This window comes from Corvus cornix, chromosome 2, assembly GCF_000738735.6.
Source record: "Corvus cornix cornix isolate S_Up_H32 chromosome 2, ASM73873v5, whole genome shotgun sequence".
Classification (NCBI taxonomy): Eukaryota; Metazoa; Chordata; class Aves; order Passeriformes; family Corvidae; genus Corvus; species Corvus cornix.
In genome coordinates, this window is record NC_046333.1 from 3,373,058 (window position 1) to 3,393,650 (window position 20,593).

Sequence of the window (20,593 nt, forward strand, 5' to 3'; positions counted from 1 at the left end):
GCTGTCATTTTCACAGATAGAAGAATAACAAGGAAAAAAAACACTTTTTTTTTTTTTTTTAATTGGAAGAGGAAAATGCCTCCTGGGCAGTCAGCTTTTATACAAAAACTAGGTGAAACAACATTCCACTTCTTCAAGTTGCCTGCAATTACCTGGCTACGGCAAAGGGGAAAGGAAGGCAAATCCACATTTCTCTGTTGTAATTTCTGTTGTTCAATCAGACTTGGCAGCTCACTGAAATGTTCAGAAGAGCAGAGCAAAGTGTATTGATGTAATGATCCTCACTAGCTGGTAAAGCTTAGCTTTCTCCACTCCCTTCCAAGCCCTGATGTTCCCACCAAAGAGTTTAATCAACCTTTTAATCTACAGGTTACAACCAGCACTGAGGTAAAAAACCCCAAAACCAAACCACTCAAGTACAAACACTGGGAATCCAAGTTTATTTTCAAGCTTCTGAATGTTTTACAACACTGGAGAGCAAAACCAGTCACACATAAGAAAATATTTAGCAGTACTCCCAGCAGTCTCCTGGTCCATCTCCTGGGGGTCTCATTCTCTTTCTGTGCAAAAATTGTCTTTTCTTTTTCATTTCCTTGCAAAGAATTTCCTTAAGGATTATCATATGGAGCCTTGGCCTTCCCAATGCCTCCCCTTTCTGCTACTTTTTTTCTAACCTGGAGCTCCTGAAATAACTTCAGAACCTGCGAGTCTTATATCGTGAAATTGGATCTTTTTGCTACTAAAGAGACAATATAAAAAGACAACACAAGAGGACTTTTAGTCATTGTGTTAGAGTTTATTAAGATGTTTGGCTTCTTGTTTGCATGTCTGCAGAACCAAAACATGGATGAAGACTGGACAAGCTAGATAAGACTCCGGCTCCTATAGCACGAGGATTGAATTCTGATTTCCAGAGGTGGTCACCTATGGAGTCACCGGAGGGCGCTATTGGTGAACATGCCTAAGCTCTATCAGTGAAAGTGTAGAAATGAACCAGAATAGGTGATTTTTTTGTGCTTTCCGTGATGCAGAGTTATCAGTGAGAGGGTTATTTTGTGTTTAGACGGTCAGTCAGGGTTTAATCTGTCACTGCAATGCTTGTCCTGCAAAAGAAGCCTCATGGTCAGAACTGTAGAAGTGGATCCTCCTCCAGCTTGCTCAGGATAAACTACAGTCGTTACATTTGATACAATTTAGTTTGTTTATTGTTTGGTTGGTTGGTTTGGTTTTTTTCTTCCCTCCAGGTCCTGGGACCCTTTTCAGCACACAGATGTGGTCATTTTCACCCCAGAGCTGGATGGCACAGTCCACCTGGTCCTCCTCCACACTGGCACGAGTCCATATCTCTTCCCGTGCCACCTCCGGCCGATTTCCGTTTGCACCTCAGGAACAAAGGAAAAGGCTATTTTGTGGTTGAATACTGCTGGGGAACAGACCAGTGGGAAAGAAGCAGGACAGAAAGAGTGGCTAGAAAAGAAAAAAGCTTTTAGAGATCTCTGTCCAAGTTAGTTTCTGTTTTAGCTGATAAGGAGAAGTAGAATCTTGTCTCAGCATGGCCGTCTTTCTGCACTGATGAAAACTTCTTCTAAACGTCTGTCAGTACTAAGCTTGAAGTCTCTAGCACTGTGTAACATTCCTCCACTACTAAAATATCTTCTCAGCTTTTTTTATAGATCATCTCTTTTTTTAAAAAATAATTCCTTTGAATATTTATTCTACAATCGATCTCACCAACATAGCCTACACAATTAAACATATTTGCTGCACATTGCCTGCTCTCCCTCAGTTGCTAAGGGATGCTGTCTTGCTTCCATCTGCTTCTAGACAAAAATAATCTGCAGCAAGTTTCTTAATCAGCATTCACCAATTTGTGGCTGGGAAATAATGCTGCTTTGACATTAGAGACGATGAGGGGAAAGCCAGCAGCAGTCAGGAGCCATTTGCTGTGTGTTGCTGACAGCTGTGTCATTGTATATCGTGTACTGGCATGTTCACAGGAACACAGAGTGGGTCCAGGCCACCCACTAAATCCTCCTGTCACATCTGATTCTTATTAGGAATGTGCCTCCCCAGATGTTTAATAGGAAGGGAATTTCTGTATTGAAGTGCTGTGTGTCTGGGAAGTGAAGCTGGATGTAGAGCTGTGGTCTGTGGTTAGAAGGGATTAGGGTCATTAATAAACTAATGACAGGAGTCTTACCTAAACACAAGCATCATTAGAGCAGTCAATAATTCACGGCCATAAACTCGACCAAAAGGCTAAGAACTGTTAAAATATTTTAAAATATTTAATTTAGTACTTCAGAAATTTCTGATAGAATTCAGAAAGTTTGGCCCATGGCACAGGTAGGTGATTAAATACTGTTTGAAAGCTTAATCAGCCCTGGACTTTAAACTTGGAAAATGAAGATTTAGTCAATACAGTCCAGGGAGTCTAGATCAGGGACAGAACCATCTCCTAAAAGCACCTTGGACTCTATGGGGGATGTCCTCTCTTGGGGGGGAAGGATGGGCATATATGGAACAGGATTCTCCTTTTCAGGAGCTGCAGACAGAATTCAGCGGAGTGTTAGTCTGAAACTGAATCCCAGTCATATTCTAAAAGAGCAATCTCAGCTACTCTGGAGTCAGAAAAGAAGGGATAATTCTGAGGTTTCAACGTATTCTAAAATACGGAGGATAAACTTTCATGTTTTCTGTACAATTCATTTAAGATACATTCCTATCACTATATCTAGACTGTGTAAATGGCCCTGGACACTAAGCTAAAAGGACAGAGTCCTCTCCCATCAACAGTAAAATTCTGAATTAAATATTCTAAACAGAAAAAGAGATTTATCAACATGAAGAAATACTGGGATACTTCACGAGACTATTAAAAATGCTAAAAAATAATATTTCACTGTTGGGCAAAGCTTACATTTAAATTCTTTCCAATTTAAACATAGACCTTTGGTAAGTGGAGATCTCCCTGTATCACTGAAGCAAGTTTTATTTTCAGATCTGGAATTAGCAGGGGTTTTCCAAGCCCTGCTATAGGACAAAAATGTGCAGAAAGGATAGAAAATATTTGATGGAGCAGCAAAGTAGTAAAAGTTCATTTCTCCACTAGATGGCTTCATTCCCATGAAGATAATTGAAATGAAATTCATCAACATTGTTACCCATGTTAACAGTCATAAGAAAATGAAAGATTTGATCAGTTTGTATGAAAATGATGGTTAACTATATATTTGCCACGGAAAGCAGTTTTTTAGAAGATATATCTGATGTATATGATGGTGTTTCCTTACCTCTTGGTTCAGGAAACAGTAGAGAACTGCCACAATAAACCCCTGGAAAAGACCAGAAGAAAAAGTTTTGAGGGTTAAGACAGCTTGAAAAAGCCACTTGCATTATCTGACTTCATGGTGGTTCTGTGAAGTAGTGAGTATCACTATAGGTGGGAGAATTTCTAGAAATTGGAAGATAATTTGTGGACCTCCAATAAAGCTGAACAGCCAGATAATCACCTTGGTAGTTGTTGGAACCCTGAGTTCTGAGAATTTCAGCCTTTCAGTGTTGACAGACAGTGATCCTCAGAAGCACACCGCATTTGACCTGAAGCCTTGGGAAAGGTTTCCCAAACTGTGTGATAACACTGAGATTGTTGCTGTGTAATTAAAAGTTATATCACTGGGTAGAATATGTAGAGATGTAGAAAAATTAGGTTTATGGGATATATGTAACAGTATGGAGGATTTGGGGTGTGGATTTGTTCTTCTTCTTTTCTCCTTCTTCTTCACAAATCTGGGTGTTCTGGTATTGGGTCAAAAAACCCGCAGTGCGGATCATGAATAGTTAGCTATTGGATTATAAGTAAAAACAAATTAGTTGGCATTCCATAATTGGGTAATCTGGACCTTAAAAGACCTTGTCAGTTAGAACTCGGGGCCATTTTCACCTTGTTAACTTAGGGGCACTGTATTATAGATAAGATATAATAAACATTTAAGTCCAAAGATAAACTCCCAGTCTCCTGCATTTTAATTCGAACTCTGAGTAAAAGAACTCACGAAACAGAGCCAAAGAAGAAAAGAAACTATAAACGAGAAAATTAATAGGTAGTGGCATTCCATCAAAATCAGTAACACTATATGAATTCACAAATGTAACTGATGATTATGAAAGTGTGGTCCGTTCTCCAGCACAACACACTGAGAGCTGATTCTTTATGCACTCTAAAGAATGTAAAACAGAGACTTCATGGATGGAGCTCACACAGCTTTCCAGTCAAATCCTGTGTCTTTGTGGAGTATCAGATGAGACCGAATTCTGGCCTATTGAATGTGTTTGTTAAGATTGTGAACTGAGATAAACCCAGGACAATCCTAGGAGGTCAAAGGACCTACATGACTAGATCCTGCTCAACACCTCAACCTTTTATTCTATTAATTTATTCACTGAACTGTTCATTAACTCAGTGAAGGTCCCCTCCCTGTGCAGAGGGTCGGGATTAATGGGCAGGGTTTGTTGGGCGGGATTGACACAATGGATTCAACCCTCAAGAGGAATAAACCAGCACAACTCATGGATTGTTGGTGATGCTCCCTGACAAGCGATCTCATGCAGCCATCCAGGGAAAGATCTGCTCCCTGGGGAGGTTTGGTGGTATTCCCATGGCTGCTTCTTGTGGACCGAGGTGAAGCACCAGGAAAGGGAGGGAAGCAAAGGGAAATTGGGTCCTGCCCAGCTCATAACTCCAGGAGCAAAACCACCTGGAGGGACATCAGAGCAGGAGTTCTTCTTGTTGGCATCAAGCTCCTCAAGCTGTCCATGCCCTGTGTACCAATGCAGAAAGGTGGGGGCATCAACCCAATGTTTGCAGGAGGGAAAGGGATGTGGAATTCCTTGGGACAGCAGCCTGTGTGGGGCTGGTACACGTACAAAACACTGTTGATGTTTTATTGTCAATTTATCCTTTGACAAAGAATTAGGAAGGGGGCAGGACCTACAACTTCAATTGCCTCTGGATGATTTAAATCAGCCCAAGTCAGCTTGATCTTGTTAGTGAAGTCAGGGAAGGCAGGTGGATAAGTACTGGTAGCAAAGATTTTCCACACTTGACTTTGGCCCACCATCCAAGTTACACACTTATCTGAGATCTTGGCCTTGTGTTCACAAAATCTGCAAAAATCTTTAGTCCAGCCTGCATCCAGGTAGGATTTGTCACCTCTTCAGATATTTTAACTCAGCAAAGAACAAGGAACTTTGTGAACAAACACTGGTTTCAGGATCCAAGGATCATTTGTGTGCAATACTTCTTGTCATGAGGACACAAGGCTAAAACAGAAAAACTACTAAGAAGGAACTGAAGGATCTGTGGCAATTTTACCTGAAAAGATCCAATGCAGAGCTCTAAGTAAAGCCGAACCCCCAGGCTGGTATATTCTGGGAGGAAGTTGAAGACGATGTAATGGGTTCCAAATAATGGAATTAGAAGCAGAGTGGACCTTGAGAGACGTCTAGAACAGGACATGAGAAGAAGAAACTTAAGGTTATTTCAAGTCTAACGCACTCAGTGTGCCGCAGTAGTGAACACAAGTTAAAAAGAAGTCAATCTATATAAAAATATATATAAAATAGAAATAAATATGCAGGCTTCCTTTACAGTTCTCATACAGAGAAAGGCAGCTGTAGAAGGTAATTTTTCCTGTCCTAAATAAGAGATCTAATTCAGATTCAATTAATGGTTTTCTTGTCTCTTGATTTTAATTGGAAGGCAGACAGCTGAGCTGATCTGGATGCATCCCATTGGCCAATATTAGGTGAATTGAGTCTCACCCTTTGACTAATTGCCTTTGGAATGGGATAAGGTTGGGAATCTCTAAAATTTAATACCAATTAAACTGAGCCCATCTGTGACACTGAGAAAGTGCTTCTCTGTTTAGAAAAGATTACATAATATTTTATTATCAAAATAATTGATTTTAAAAAAATTATTCCATACACTACCTGTACTGAGAAGAGTTATTGAAGTTGATTTGTCTAGGGTCTAGTTTTTTCAGCAAAATTCTGATGATGTTGATGAATAGGACAAAATTGACCTGTTCACAGTATTTGAGAAGTGGGAGAGAGGAAAAAGAAAAGGTTAATTTCTGATGTAAAACTTTGCAGTGAAAATCTGGTTGTGTTTTTTTTTTTTATTTCAGTTATAGTGTAATTTGTGCAGTTTCAATGTAAGGTCATTAATGCTATTCCTGTTGGCAGCATTCAAGTATTTAAATAAGTTGCATTCCTGCTTGAAGAAGTGGCTGAAGATGAAAACTTGAGAATTTCACTTTGTTCAGCAAAATATTTTCATCAATAGCTTGTGGGACTCTCTTTTTCCTTTTGTAGCTCATATCAGTCGGATTCTCCTTAGAGATTAATATTGTATTAAATACTGACTGATCTGCTGATCTCTCTAGACATTATTAGTGGAATTTATCTGCCTAAATACCTCTACAATGAGGTATTTCTGTCAGAGCTGATCACCCTGTTCTGCCTTTGCAGTCAGTGGAGAACCAGCCAGGACGGTCAATAGACCCTCAGGTGGGGTTGGGGATGGATCACCTCATCCCAAGGTAGACATTTATTTTAAATCAGATGAATCACTTGCCAAAAGTGCCCACTTCCCTTTGTTGGCTCTGAAGGAGCCTCTGAGGAGCATTAGCTCAGCTCCAAAGTAGTTAAGGTCAATCCCAACTTGGAAATCCAATCTTCTACAATTGCAATTTGGCACAGCTTTATCCGGAGTCTGTGAGGCTGCTCAGTTTTCCACAATCAGAGGGATTCTTCCTGTGAATTTTTTTGTGTCTGTACACACCAGCTCTTCCTTAGGTGAGCCTGAACATTTAATTTTGCCTAAGAATGTCCTCATTTTACCAAAAAGTCCAACATCATTCTATCCATTAGTGATGCTCTGTGTACATGCCAGCAGAAGAAATAACGGAGATAGAAGGAAATGAAATATTTTATTGAAACACAGCAAGCTCTGACCAGAAGTCAGCCTGAGATTCTTCACTCATGCTGTTTGTGTGTATCTTTAAGATCCCTTCCAACCCAAAGCATTCTGTGATTCCATATCCCTCACCTGCATGCATCTGTCCTCCAGTTAAATTAAGGTTTTAATAGCTGGCCTTAAGGTCATCCATTAACTCACTTTCTCAAACACTGCTTGGGTTTAATGACTTGTGGGAGTAATCAACGATGATAATCATTTAAAGCCCATCAGTTTATTCAATAAATGCCAGACTCAAGAGCTGTTATCACTGTTATCAGCTCTGAACAGAAACCTATTGCCCTTGGAAGTTTTGTATCAAAAATGTATGGCTTATTCTGAGCTTATGCTAAAATTTTGTTTTCAAATATTTTAAGGAGGGTTTAGTCCACTCACTTGCTATTTATTTCACCTAAACTGACAATTCTGTGAAAGTTTCAATGTTTGAAAGACAAACTTTTCAGTTTGCATTGGACACAGGCAGTCAACAGTAGAAATTCAGCATTCCTCTTCCTACAACTCAGCAAATGGCAACCCAACTTTAACTCAAAAGTCCTTTTTTTTCTTCTAATTAGTATTAGCAAACTCAGAAGTACCTACCCCCACAGAAATTATAATTGGTCCTTTGATTAGCCACCAGTAGGGAGAGCCTTGATTAATATCCCAGCATCTGTGGACATGACAGTAAGATTAGAAAAAGGCATGTATGTAATGACTGTAATCAATTAAAAGTATTACCCAAGAATATAGAACAATGTAGGAAACTATGACTTACGCTGTGTCTTCAAAGTAGAATTTTGCTAATATCCAAATAAGGGTGAAAAGTGTTGGAAAACCTGTCAGACATTTAAACAAAAGATAGAATTAATCCAAGCCTTGTCCACTGAAACTCTGCTGCAATGACACTCATTTTTGAGAGCTGGAATTATCCTTTGGGGTCAGTTCCTATAACAGGAATTGTTTTACATTCAGTCTCTAAAACACCAAAAGTGATTCAGTTTGCCAAGGCGTCAGGTCTACCTTAACCTTGGGTGACAACAGGCATGGATTTCCCTCCCTCAACCAACCAGAAAATTCCTCTAAGTGCATTCACCTGCCACAGAGGAGTTCTCTGCTTTTTCCTTTACACAGCAACACTCTGTGGGCACCCACTTGGTTGCAGATTTCTAAGTCTGAACAATTCCATTTATTCCAGACAAGAACAAAATCAGGAGGAAGATGCTGCTGTTTCACTGCCTGTCCTGTTATTTAGTGGACAAAGCTTCTTTATTCATACAATAAAAAAGATGGGCTGTAGAAATACTAGGACTACAAAAACCCCTGCTTAGGAAAAAAAAATTCCTTTTCCCAGACTGTGTAACTAAACAGGAGCAAGGCAGATTGTGCTCTGGTGTTTGTGATAACTCCTTAGAGGAAGCTGTGTTTTCAGTGGGGTGAAGAAGGTTAAGACGGGATCTCTCCCTGTGCATTCTTAAATGTGCATCATTTTCCACCCCTTTCAGAGGGGCTTTATTGCCATGAAAAACTTGATTGCTTTCTGTTAGTATGCACATAAAATAAAATGGAAGCAATTCCCAGGTTAGGTACTTCAGTTAGATCAGCTGGGTTCCACATGTAGTGTTTTCAATGGGAATGGATCATGGAATCGTAGAATCATGGAACCATAGACTCATGGAATCATGGAATCATAGAGTCATAGAGTCATACAATGGCCTGGGTTGGAAGGCACCTTAAAGATCACCTGGTTCCAACCCATAGGGACACCTTCCACTGTCCCAAGTTGCTCAGATCCCCATCCAACCTGGCCTTGAACACTTCCAGGGATGGGAAGTCCACAGCCTCCCTGGGCAACCTCACCACCCCCACAGTAAGGAATTTCTTCCATGTCCCATCACTCCATGCCTTGGGAAAAGTCCCTCTCCAGCTATCTTGAACCCCTAGAAGTAGCTCTGTGGTGTCTGTGAAGCCTTATCTTCTCCAGGCTGAACAGCCTTGTTTAACATCTTGCCTTTTACTAATGTCCTGTGAAATCCGTACCTACCCCAGCCAAAGAGAACCAGCCACCAAAAATATCTTCTTCCATGAGAAAGGGATGAGAGCAGCAGGCAGTTTAGGTAAAGAGCCTCCACCAGCAGCCACATGAAATTGGTCATCATGAAATAGTGGCAGAAAACCACAGAGATCTTGCATTCAGTCTAGAGAACAGGAAAGTTGTAGTTTAGGGATTGCCTGGGGATACATCTGATTTGACCATGGAGTAGACATCTGTAATTGTAGCTGAGTTCTACCAAGAGCAAGATCTCACTATTAACTGATGTTTAAACTGAGAGCTTCAAATGTAAAATGGATTTCTGAATAATAAAGCTTTAATCATCATAACACTTTGGAATCTCCACTGCCTTTTGCTTTTTATCTTGTATTAGAAATGTACCTTGGGCTCCCAAGCGTGTGTGATTTCTCTCACAAATGCACTGCCTTGAGTGTACCTTCAGTGCCAATTGCTCCTTGGGCAAAGGTTCAAGGAGCCATTTTTGTCCTTATGCTCAGCTCTAGAATTTTGTGTGGCTGTGAGAAATGCAGAAGAACCACCCCCTAAACCTCTGTTTGAAAATCATTGCCACACTGCCAAGATCTGGGGCTGGATTAAAGTTAAGTTGATTGCCTGGTACCTTGAGAGCTTTGTGGTTTACAGATCAGAGCTTCCAGCCAGAACATGGAATCCAACATTTCCAGAAGAATAAGCTTTAAAAGTTGTTCTTTGATGTACTCAAAGATCTTCAGTTTTAGGCTTCAGGTTATAGAAACATAAGAGTGTAATGACACTACTTTGTTGCTATGTGAAAATCTAAATTTCATTTAGAGTACTGCAACATCACAAATTGATGTTTTAAGAATATAGGAGGGCATAAAGTACACATTCATGGAAGTAAAATATACTGAATAAAAGAATTATATAATTTTCATTGCCAGGTTAGAAGGACAAAAAGCAATAAGTAGTAAAAAAGAGGCATGAATAGTGAAACCATCTATAAATGGCACATAAAAACATCAACCACAATATCCTGCTTTTCATGTGCTTACTGTAGAAAAGCTGCAATGATCAATGCCTTCCTCCTGGAAAAGGACAGCATCCTTAATGAAAATGGCAATAGCCTTTAAGATAAATGTAAAAAAGAGCTGCACATGGATATAATTCCTGGGACAGCGAAGCCTCCTGGAAGAAAAGAAGAGAAGTCCCTCTGAGGTAATTAACTGAACTGTGCTGGCAGTAATTAAAATAAGCAATAAGCCCTTGTTTCATCTCTGGTACTTCCAGACACATTTAGGAAGAACACTTTGATTCACTGAGCTCTTTCAGAGAGAGACAGAAAACTTCCTCACGTGAAGCCATTCAGCCACAATCTACATCTTAATCTCTCTCCTTGTTATCCACAATTTTAGGGGTTTTTCCTTACTTTGCCAAAGTTACTTTGATGAATTAAGTGAAAGCACAAAAGAGCTTGAAAACAATTTGGCACATCTACTTTAAATTCAATTTACACATCTACCTTAAATTCCCCGTTAACTAAGATTAAATTTCGGCTGCTATTAAATACAGATTTTTGAGGGCGTTATAGAGCTTCAACTTCATTTTCACTTAAAGTTCCACTAAAAGCTGGGTTCCATCCAGACCCAGTAATCTGAGGGTCACCTAATCTGAAAGTTTACCTAGAGTGTGCAGAATTTTATTGCTGACCTCAAATGCCAACCCCATTGTTAACTATGACTTTTTCCTCCCTATTGCTACTTGTCCTTATGTCCATTGTTTCTTTCTTTCCCCTCATTTGGGCTGGTTTGTTTTCCTGAGGTCAGAGTGGATGTCAATAAACATATCTGGTGGCTTCCAGACATGAACTAGGAACCAGCAGAGGTCAAGAAACTTTCCCTAGAGAACCCTGATTCTCACAGCATAATAATAAAGGAAACGTCTGCTTTTTTTTTTTTTTTCCTCTCAGAAATACCAGAAATAAACAAAGATTAATAAAATAAATCCCACAAGGCATGGCAGCAAACATTAAATCTACGTTAAATGGTAAAATACTTTAAATACTCTAGATTGGACCTGAAAATACCTAATTGATGGATAACTCAGTAAGAGAGAATTCTAACTAAATGTGACCACATTCTGAGACTAACTTTAAAACGTGTCTTTAGTGGTAAATTTTTCAATAGTCATCTATGCAATGTCATAGGAACATTGATTCAGAATCAAGTCCTTTGTGTATATTTTTATTAACAAATTCTCTGAAGCCATAACAGGCAGGCCCACGCACTTTATGAAAAAAATCTTAATTCCAGCCTAAAGCAATTAAATTTTTCCATTGGTTCTTCAGGATCAAAGTGAGTTGCTGAGTTTTGTCAACTGACAGCCATGATTCATTTCCCAGATCTGAATCCTTTTATTCCTGACTCTCTCTGATCACCTGTAATTTCCAGCTTCAGTTTCATATTATTAAACCAACATGGCTGGAATTTTTTATTGTTATTCACCTGAATTTCTATTTGTATTATTTTGTTATGTCTAATGCTGTCTTCTGCAGTCTGAGAAATTAAAAGAATTGAGATTAGAGGACACCTTTACCTGAATGCAATAAGAACTGTCACAGCAATGGTGAGGGAGGTGATGGACACGCTGTATCCCACGGTGTAGATGATCTTTATAGTAGAAAAGTAGGATTTCTATAAAAGAAGAGAATGATTTGTCACACAAGTTGCTGTTAAATGATAGCTTTTTTACTGATTCTGTCAGTTTTGCTTTGGTTGGTTCTTCCATTCTGTTGACATCCCTGACTGCCTTTTTTTCCCCTCTTCAAATCCCACAGTAAAATTCACCTTAAATCCTCATTACGTTTCTTTTGTGAAGTTCCATTCCACAGTTGTGTGGATACAGCCCTGTCTGGTGCTGAGACACATACTGATCAGGGTGGCTGGAAGCTCATTCATTAAAGCATAAAAAACAACACCAGTCCTTCATAAAGGCATTGTTAAAAATCTTATGCAATTTTTATAAATGCTGTATGTTCTACCACGTTTTCTCCCCAGCAGTAGCAGGACAATTCTGCTGGCAGCATGATGAACACAGAATTCTGTCAGCCTTTCTCTATTTTTCTCCACTTTCTTTACTTCCAATTTTGCTGTCTATTCTTCCTTTCATTTTTATTGTGTTGAGTTGTGTTGTTTTTTTCTGGGGTTGTTTTTTCCTCTGTTTCTCTGGCTGTCAAACTCAACTGTTGCTCAGTTGGAATGTCAGTCAAAATCCATTTCTATTTAAGTGGCTCCTCTGTCAGACACAATCCCTGAGTGAGGATAAGTTGACTTCAACTCTCACAGATGAAAGTAGAAAACAGAATGAATAAGCTCCAGGCTGCAAATCGAATTCCAGTCTTACATGGTCTGTCTCTTGGGTCCTGTTTCAATGTTTTTACAACCCAAAATCCACACAGCTGTGCAGTGCATTCCTGCAGTTCACTTGGGGAAGGGGAGATGCTCGCTTTTAGCCTTAAGCAGAACTTTAGGCATTATAAGACTGACACTGAGAAGAGTTTATTTAATTTATCTAGGTGCTTAAAAATTAGCTGCCAAGATATGAGTCTGCAGTAGAACAAGAAGAACCTGGCCACAGGACTGATTGGCTTAATTGTTAGTACAATCCTGTTTCTTCTCATTCTTTTTCTTTTATAGTTAATAAAGGAAAACACTCTTAGAAGACAATTCAAGTCTTTGGAAAATGAGACCTTACTGGTTTCTGGGACCAACAAAAAGGATCACTACACCTGCCTTAGCAAGAGCAGGTTATGGAATCATAAATCCCTGACTGGTTGGGGTTGGAAGAAACCTTAAATATCATCTATTTCCCACCCCTGGATTTGTAGAGTGAATCCTTTGGTGCTGAGCACCCTGCATCCATGTGTCCAGATTCCTGACTATCCATAGCCTAATTCCATGGGCCGAACTTTCTTTTCTGGTCAGAGCACAGTAAGTGCACCTTGAATTTGCCTTCCAGTTTAGATTTATCCCTAAGAAGCCAGATGATCCTTTCTGAGAGCATCTCTCAGTGTGAATGCAGTAAGTGGGGATAGCCAAGAGATATCCCTGGAAAGCTCCCACCTGACCAAAGCACTAATACAGATCCATGGTGCAGTGATTAGCTCCAACATTCACGGTATTTTTTTGAGATCATTGAAGTTAAATGGGGTGGAAACCAGGCACAATGGGGTTTTTCGTGTAGTGGATGAACTGTGAGCTGTATATGATTACCCAAATCCCTGACTGTGCACAATTCCAGCCAGAGCTCACAGAAGTACCTCAGAGCTCCAAAGCTTGCCAGGAAGCCTGGATGCACCACTCCGTGAGAAACATCAAAGCTGGGCTAGGCTGACCATAGCTGGCAACAAACCAGACGTGTAAAACATGGAAAATAATCAACTCTTTAAGTGGCTTACCCTACAACTGAGGAGTTTCCTCTAGGTAAAATAATAGAATCATCACAGAATGTGTTGGAAGTGACCTTAAAGAACATCCAGGCCCACCCCCTGCCATGGGCAGGGACATCTTCCACTATCCCAGGTTGCTCCAAGACCCATCCAGCCCCCTCCAACTTCCTGGCATGGGGCAGGCACAGCTTCTCTGGGAAACCTGTGCAATATATCCCCATGGTGATATGAACCATGTTCTTACCCTTATTAATTAGTGATCAAGCACTATATTGCCCCTGTGCATGTAACCTCGATATATCACCAACACTGAAAATCTGGCTGAAGAAATACGTCAAAGTCTAATCTGCATTACAGAGATTACAAAGATTTTTGGGACTTTTTTTTCATTCTTGAATTAGATACTTCATGCAGGATGAGACAGCCAAGACCCCTCTTGTCCTCAGATATTGCTGAATTTGGAACAGAGGTCTGATAACAGCACATTTGCTCTACTGATGCTGTGAGAGTACAAATTCATCTTGCTGACTGATATTACTGGAATGTCTTAATACACATTTTATGAACATTTTGTGATACATGTCTGTCTGTTATACCCATGTATTTGTAGTTGGCTTTACTATTGTTACACCTGAATAATAAAACATTCTTAGTTATTTTCCAAAATAGGTGGCCAGAGTAAAAAAATGAGTTATATTCCATACTTAGAAAGAAATTTCAGTGTCTTCTGAGTTTCCCTCTGCAGTGACCCTCAGGAACAGAAAGGAATCCTATGACATCAGCACACCACTCACATATATTTATGTAATTAAACTTACTTCTTCAAGAGGAATTTCATCTTCTACAGGACAGGCCACATGGTAGGGAGGGAATGGGTCAGACCAGCCTTTTTTTGTGCAGTTTCTTTTTACCATCCCAGCTGAAACAGAAGTATTTCATTTTCTCAATGAAGAACCAGATAATATGGAAAATAAAAACCAGGAGAAGACCTCTGGCTGGTACAAGGTTGTACCAGGAGGAGAGGATCATTAGAATCTCCAAGAGTTGGTAGCACAATTTTTCTATGTACATTCAGGTCATCAGATATAAAACTTGGTATTTTATTTATAGACAAGCAAGGGGAAGAAGGGAGACAGGGCTGGAGGTTGGAAGGACTAGGGAAAGAATTTTATCAAGCACATTGGAGAAGATTGGGAAGCACTGCTCCATAAATTTCTGCTCTGCACAACACTCTCATTCTTCTCCTCACTTCTCACTCTTGCTCTTCACAACGCTTCTCATTCCCACCTCCCCTGGGGCTTACTCTTCCCTAGCAGATCAGAAGTTGGGATAAGCAGCCCCTTCCATGAGGATAGCACACTTCCAAAACAAAGATTTATGAGTCAGATGAAGGATAATTCTGAGAATCCCAGGGCAGGAAATGAATGTGCACAGATGAAAGGGATTTTCCTTATCCCTCGTTTATAACTAGCATGTGTTGGGCGAGGCAGAGGTTGGGCTTTGCAGTTTCTTTTTCTTGTGGAACTGCCAAATCCAGGTCTTTCCTGGAAGGTGGTTTGCTCCTTGTGGGCTCACAGTTTGTTCCTGGCCATGCTCACCCAGAGAGGAAGCAGGCACAAAGGCATTAGTTTGCAGTTTTGCAACACATGGGCTGCTCCAAGGCCTGAATTCTGCTTTGTATCTCCAGCCTTGGTCTTAAAGAGCAATCACGTTGTTCATTCCTCTGCCTTTCATTTCATCCCACACGAATCACTGCATAAATCTCAAGAAACCCCAACCTTAAGTTCTGACCTAGACAGCCTCCAGATGAGCTTTGTAGGAAAGTCACGCAACAAACTGATCCCAAAGCACATGGAAACCAAAGGAATCGCTCCATTTATTCAGTATTTTTTTGATCCAGGGCCTCATCAGAGACTATGGAAATCAAATCCAGTTACGAATAATCCTCAAAATATGAGAAGAACTGCGAAAGCCCCTCAGATCCTACTAAAATCCTTGCAGTGCTTTGATCCATCTCATGGGAACATGAAAGGTTCTGTCTTCACCCTCCCTTTTTAGAAATGCTCTGGCCAGAAATGCAACAGGAGTACAACCATGGTAGGACATCACCTGGCTCCTTCATGAAGTGAAAGAGGATGTTTGGACACGGTAAGGCAAGAATCTCTCCAGCATCTGCCTCTGGCCAGCACAGCAATTTGTCCCAAGTTCTCTTGCAACCTCAGACAGAGAGCAAAATATATTTTTAAGCTTGGTTATATTTGAGCAAAATGAAACCCCAAACCTTTTTAAACTTTGACACTCCACCACTTCCATATCTTATAAAAATAGTTTAGCCACAGTTTTTATTCTATTATGCGAAATAAACACCCCCAGAGTGCTTTAGTTAGACCCCTGTGTTAGACTGAGGTGAGTTTTCAGAAATGATGCAGTAAATGAAGAGTGATGCTGGAAGAAAGATCAGATCACTGTAATTGTTCAGCAGGTACCCTATTTTTAAATATCAACACAGCCTCCCAAACAAGCAAGCATGATGCCAAGGAATTGGACAAGGACACAAGGATTGACTCTGATAAATTGACTGTCCATATTTGAATGTGAAAGACAATGGAAAAAAGAAAAGAATTGGAAGGAATGGGAGTAGATGCAAGAAGAGCGGACGAGACAACAGCATGTGGGACCATAAATAAAACCCTCCTGTGCTTTGCAGCCTGGCTGTGTCCTCACTCTGGTAGTGGGTCCCTTCCCTCTCCCTCTCTTCATCCCTCACACATGGATGGATACCTGGTGACGTTGAATTTCCACGCTCTTGTGGGGCCTCCAGACACTCAGCCTCCTTTTTCTTCAGCTCTACCATCAGATCACATTCTGGGTGGACATTTCCAGCAACCTACAGGGAGAAGAGTTTTGGGGAATTGGTAAGAAGGGGTTGGGTGGGATCTCATCTTAAGTCCAGACTTACTTTTGCAGCTAACAGGGTTGGTTTAAGGACACAAAACTGTGCTTAGGGTTTCCATCCAAAGGCTGCCACTGTCTCTACACAAGCTGGTAGTTACAGCTCTGTACTGGAAGGTTTATAAATTCCTCTGGCTACATTCAAAATAAAAGATCTCTTTGCTAGGGCCTGAGTTTGAGTGCAGGACCCATTTACACCCAACTTTAGCTAGACCCTGTTAAACCTGGGCCCAGAAAAACACACTGCACTTGATCAGGCTCCTTTTCTCAACAGTGAAGGGCTCAGCACTGCAGGAAATGCTGCAGAACCTATGCACAAACAAGTCCCTGCCAACCTCCAAAGAAACATCATCTTGAAATCACAAAAAATTATTGCAAAACTGTCTCCTGAAAGAGCTCTTCACTCCAAAAGGAGTGAATCTGTTCTCTCCCTTCTACCATCTGCCTTTCTTTACACAGGGTGGGAGGCAAAACTCCTTTCTTTGGAAAAAACACTCTGCACCAAAGCATTTGTTGGTTTGGTATGATGGTGTAAAGAAAAAAAGTGACACCCAGGGTTTTAACAGCAGGAAATATTCAGTTGTTTGGTCCTTATTTAGACTTACACAGACACCACAAGAGGATCTGAAGGCATCCAGAGAACTTTGGGCAGCAAAGGACAAAGTCGGCACAGGCTGTTACAGCCAGACTGCTGAGGATGCACCCACTGGGCAGGAGTGCACAGGACTATTTCACATAAAGAAAACAAAATGTGCCTTGTCCTGCCATACACACTGTCCCCAGTCCCAGAAGATCAGTTGTCATCAGAGACACTCTGACTCTGAGCTCTACGTCCTGGCTGCTGGTGCTGGTGTGCTCTGCATGTGTGATTATAGACATAAAAACACGGAGACAAAACAGAAACTAAACCCAGGATGAGACTTGCATAGTGAACAGGTGGCTGGCATATGGCTCAGCTTTCTTCCACCCAGAGAAGATTAATATTCAGGGAGTTTGGAAAATAACTCCCTGGCTTTCAGTTCATTCAGAGGGCAGATTGTATCCATCCCAATAAGCTGGTGCTTCCCCTTCATGTTAATGTCCACGACTCATGTTGGCCTGCAGAGAATTTGAAATGCATATTGACCAAAAATCTGAGGCTCTCAGGCTGCTGAAGAGGGGTGGATTAATTACACAGCATTTGTTTTTCTGAGGTTTGGTCCCTGGTGGTTAAAAATGTCGTATCTCCACATGGATGCCCCGCAAGATCATCTGCTCCCCATTTACTGCACTTTTAGGAGGATGTGGTTTTCCTGCCAAATTTGCAGACAGCAGTGCCATGGATCAGTTTAAGGCAGCAGTGAAAAGCAGGGCTCCTTCACGAGGCTGACTGAAGTTTGGTGTGCGTGAGAGCAGGGTAACAGTGGATGGATGGAGCAGAACACAGACATTGCCCTGCCCGAAGAGGTGGAGATCCGATGTGTGGGATGTCCCAGGGTTGTCATCCAGATCAGTAAAATCAGCAGGTCTAGGGAGCCCCTCAATTCCTCTTCACTAAGAAATGCAATGTCAGGCGGAATTACAGAAAACTGACATCTGTCTTGAAAATCTTTGCTGTCTTGATGCCTCTTTTCATGCCAACATATATTCTTTCCCCCTTGTAGTCACCCCGGACAATAAATGCAGGAAACCTCCCTAACCATGGAGTATGACAGCTATTGAAAGAAGTAGCTTTATTAGTCAGTAGAAAAAACAGTCAAACCATTTACTGAAAATCTCTCTTACAACATTCTCTTGGTTCAGTGAACCGTGCCTGGAAAAACCTCAGAAGGAGGAAATGCACCCATTTGCACTGTTCTAAATTATTTCTCCTGGCAAAAAGCATTGCTAGATTTTGCCTGTCAAAACTCTCTTTGCTCTCTGAAATGTTCATGGCAAGGGCAAAGCTTGTTTGGCTCATCCACCAGTCCAGGAAAGGTTTTTTTTCCTCTTGTTAAGTCTCCAGACTTGTGAGAACACTTTACCACGTGCATCTCAAATAAAAAGATGAGGCCGATCAAGACCTGGTATTTAAATTGTTACCTCTTCCTTCAAGAAGAACTGACCTTAGGAGATGCTGTCACAGTTTATGTGCAAGTCAGAACTAATCACTCACTGCTTGAGCAGACACCGAGTGCCAGATCTGATATGACAGAAACTCAGGTAAAATAAACTAAAAAGATTTATTCCACTCCCATGCTGTGTTTTAGGTATATTTATGCCCCTAAAGCATTTAACTACTTCCAGCAGACCCTCAGTTTAAGGAGATGAGAGTCAGTCTCTTAAGCAATCCAAACCTCTCCAGAAGCTGAGTTCAGCTCTTCCAGGGGAAACATATGATCAAATTACACCAACAACAAAAACAGAGGGCTGGTTTTCCACCATTTTATACTCAAGTAAGGGTTGTTTACCTATCCTCTAATATGCAACACATGTTAGGAAATTTTTATTATACATTAACACATAAACTGGGTTTTGATCAATCCATAATCATATAATAAGCAACCCAACTTTGCAGAAGAAAATTCTGCTTCTCTTGGGTAAATGAGACAGGTTCTTACAGAGACCTTCAGTCATATTTTAACCATTAGCACTCAATCTTGATATTCAACTTAGGACCAACCACATTTATCTACTCCTACTACAGGGAAGTGGGTTTGTCACACAGGTGATACAAAGGAATGTGTTGTTTCACATGAGAAAAAAATCTGTTCAGTCATTTCACAGTGGTTTATTTTTCTCAGTCCACAAAAAACCAAGCTGCTGTGCCACCCCTCCTGAAATGTTCCTTCAGAGAAGAGATTTCCAGGAAAGAAGAAAAGATAAAGGATATAGAGGAGGCATCACAAAGGGAAGATGCTGAAAATGTGATTATTCTCAAAAGCAAAGATAATATCCTTCCCCCAGTTTGAACAAGCTTTTCCTGATATCAGTGTGATCCTGGATCTTGGTTTGGCAATCTCTGTCCAAAGTGAAATATCACCAAGACCTCTGGACTTTTTAATGGCTTTGGATCTTTCTAAATCTGGCCTAAGCATCCCTGCTGGTCCCACTCCTCTGTTACCTGCAACATCTCAGCTGTTCACACACCAAATGACATGAATGCTACCACCAAGGCAGATGAAATTGTAGCAAAAAAACCTGCATAACCTGAAATTAAAGAAAACTCTATCAAAACTCAGCTGCTCTGGTGTAACAGTCCTCCTCCAGTTTCTTCTTCTTTGTCACTGTCTTTTAAAGCCCACACAAAATAAGGGTTTCTGCCAATTATGTGTTTCTCTTTACTGAGTGTGTCATAGGAAAGCAGAGAAATAAACTGATATAAAGATCCTACAATGTGGGTCCCTTCTGCTGCTTTTCACACTTTTCATTGCATCTTGCCTTGTTTAACTGGAATCCAAAGCAAATAGAGAGAAAAGAGACTCACAAAAAAAAATTAAAAAAATAAATCTGTATCTGACCATCTGCTCCCACAAGGAAATGAACAATTATTGAAACACAATGAAGTAAAAGCTTTTTTTTTCCATGCAATTACTTACAAGCACTGCCAGACTCAGGGTGTGCAGAGCACAGTGGTATAAAGAACAAGAGTTCATGTTCCAAAGCAAAAGCCAGACTTCACTTCTTCAGCCTCTCTTAGCATCTTTCTCCTGCTTTTTGACTTCTCTGTCTCCTCTCAGGTGCTGATTTGAAGCATTTATATTTTTGCAGAGAAGTGACGTAACAGGGATGTGAAGTGGGAGATAAATATTAACAATTCTCTACGCTGTGTTTAAGCTTTCCAACTTTTTGACTTTCCTCAAAGACTGGACTGGATGAATTGAGTGACTGATGCCAAGATTATGGGAATTCTCTACCCTCCTGGCAAGACTCATTTCTTTCTTTTAAGATAAAATGGTTTTAGGAGGGAAGGACAGCTCTAAATGTTGCTAGTCCCATAGTAAATCAACATGATTGGCATAAGAGAAACCCTTTCCTAACAGTTATTGTCAATTTTTCCTAATGAAACATTTTTCTTAGTGTGGCTCCAGTGTATCTGCATGTTTTTCTGGAGTGTGATGACCACAGTGCTACACTTTAAAATGCAAAACCAAAGCCTACTAACAGGCATGTGAACACAAATTTTGCT

General features: G+C 40.6%; 1 protein-coding gene across 2 annotated transcripts; it reads right to left on the reverse strand.

Moving 5' to 3' along the window:
* Positions 1-412: 412 nt before the first annotated feature.
* Positions 413-20,143, reverse strand: GHRHR (growth hormone releasing hormone receptor). Of its 2 annotated transcripts, none has more exons than XM_010394802.4 (13): positions 20,004-20,143; positions 16,276-16,381; positions 15,604-15,711; positions 14,313-14,413; positions 11,643-11,740; positions 10,103-10,235; positions 9,063-9,216; positions 7,797-7,857; positions 7,622-7,691; positions 5,995-6,086; positions 5,375-5,504; positions 3,294-3,335; positions 413-1,382 (listed from the first exon to the last, which is right to left on the reverse strand). In XM_010394802.4, the coding sequence occupies exons 1-13, from the start codon at positions 20,058-20,060 to the stop codon at positions 1,260-1,262; spliced, it is 1,275 nt and encodes a 424-aa protein (XP_010393104.1). In that variant the 5' UTR covers positions 20,061-20,143; the 3' UTR covers positions 413-1,259. The 2 variants fall into 2 exon arrangements, with proteins under 2 accessions (XP_010393104.1, XP_010393105.1); XM_010394803.4 differs by having other exon boundaries at positions 413-1,402.
* Between the last annotated feature and the right edge of the window lie 450 nt (positions 20,144-20,593).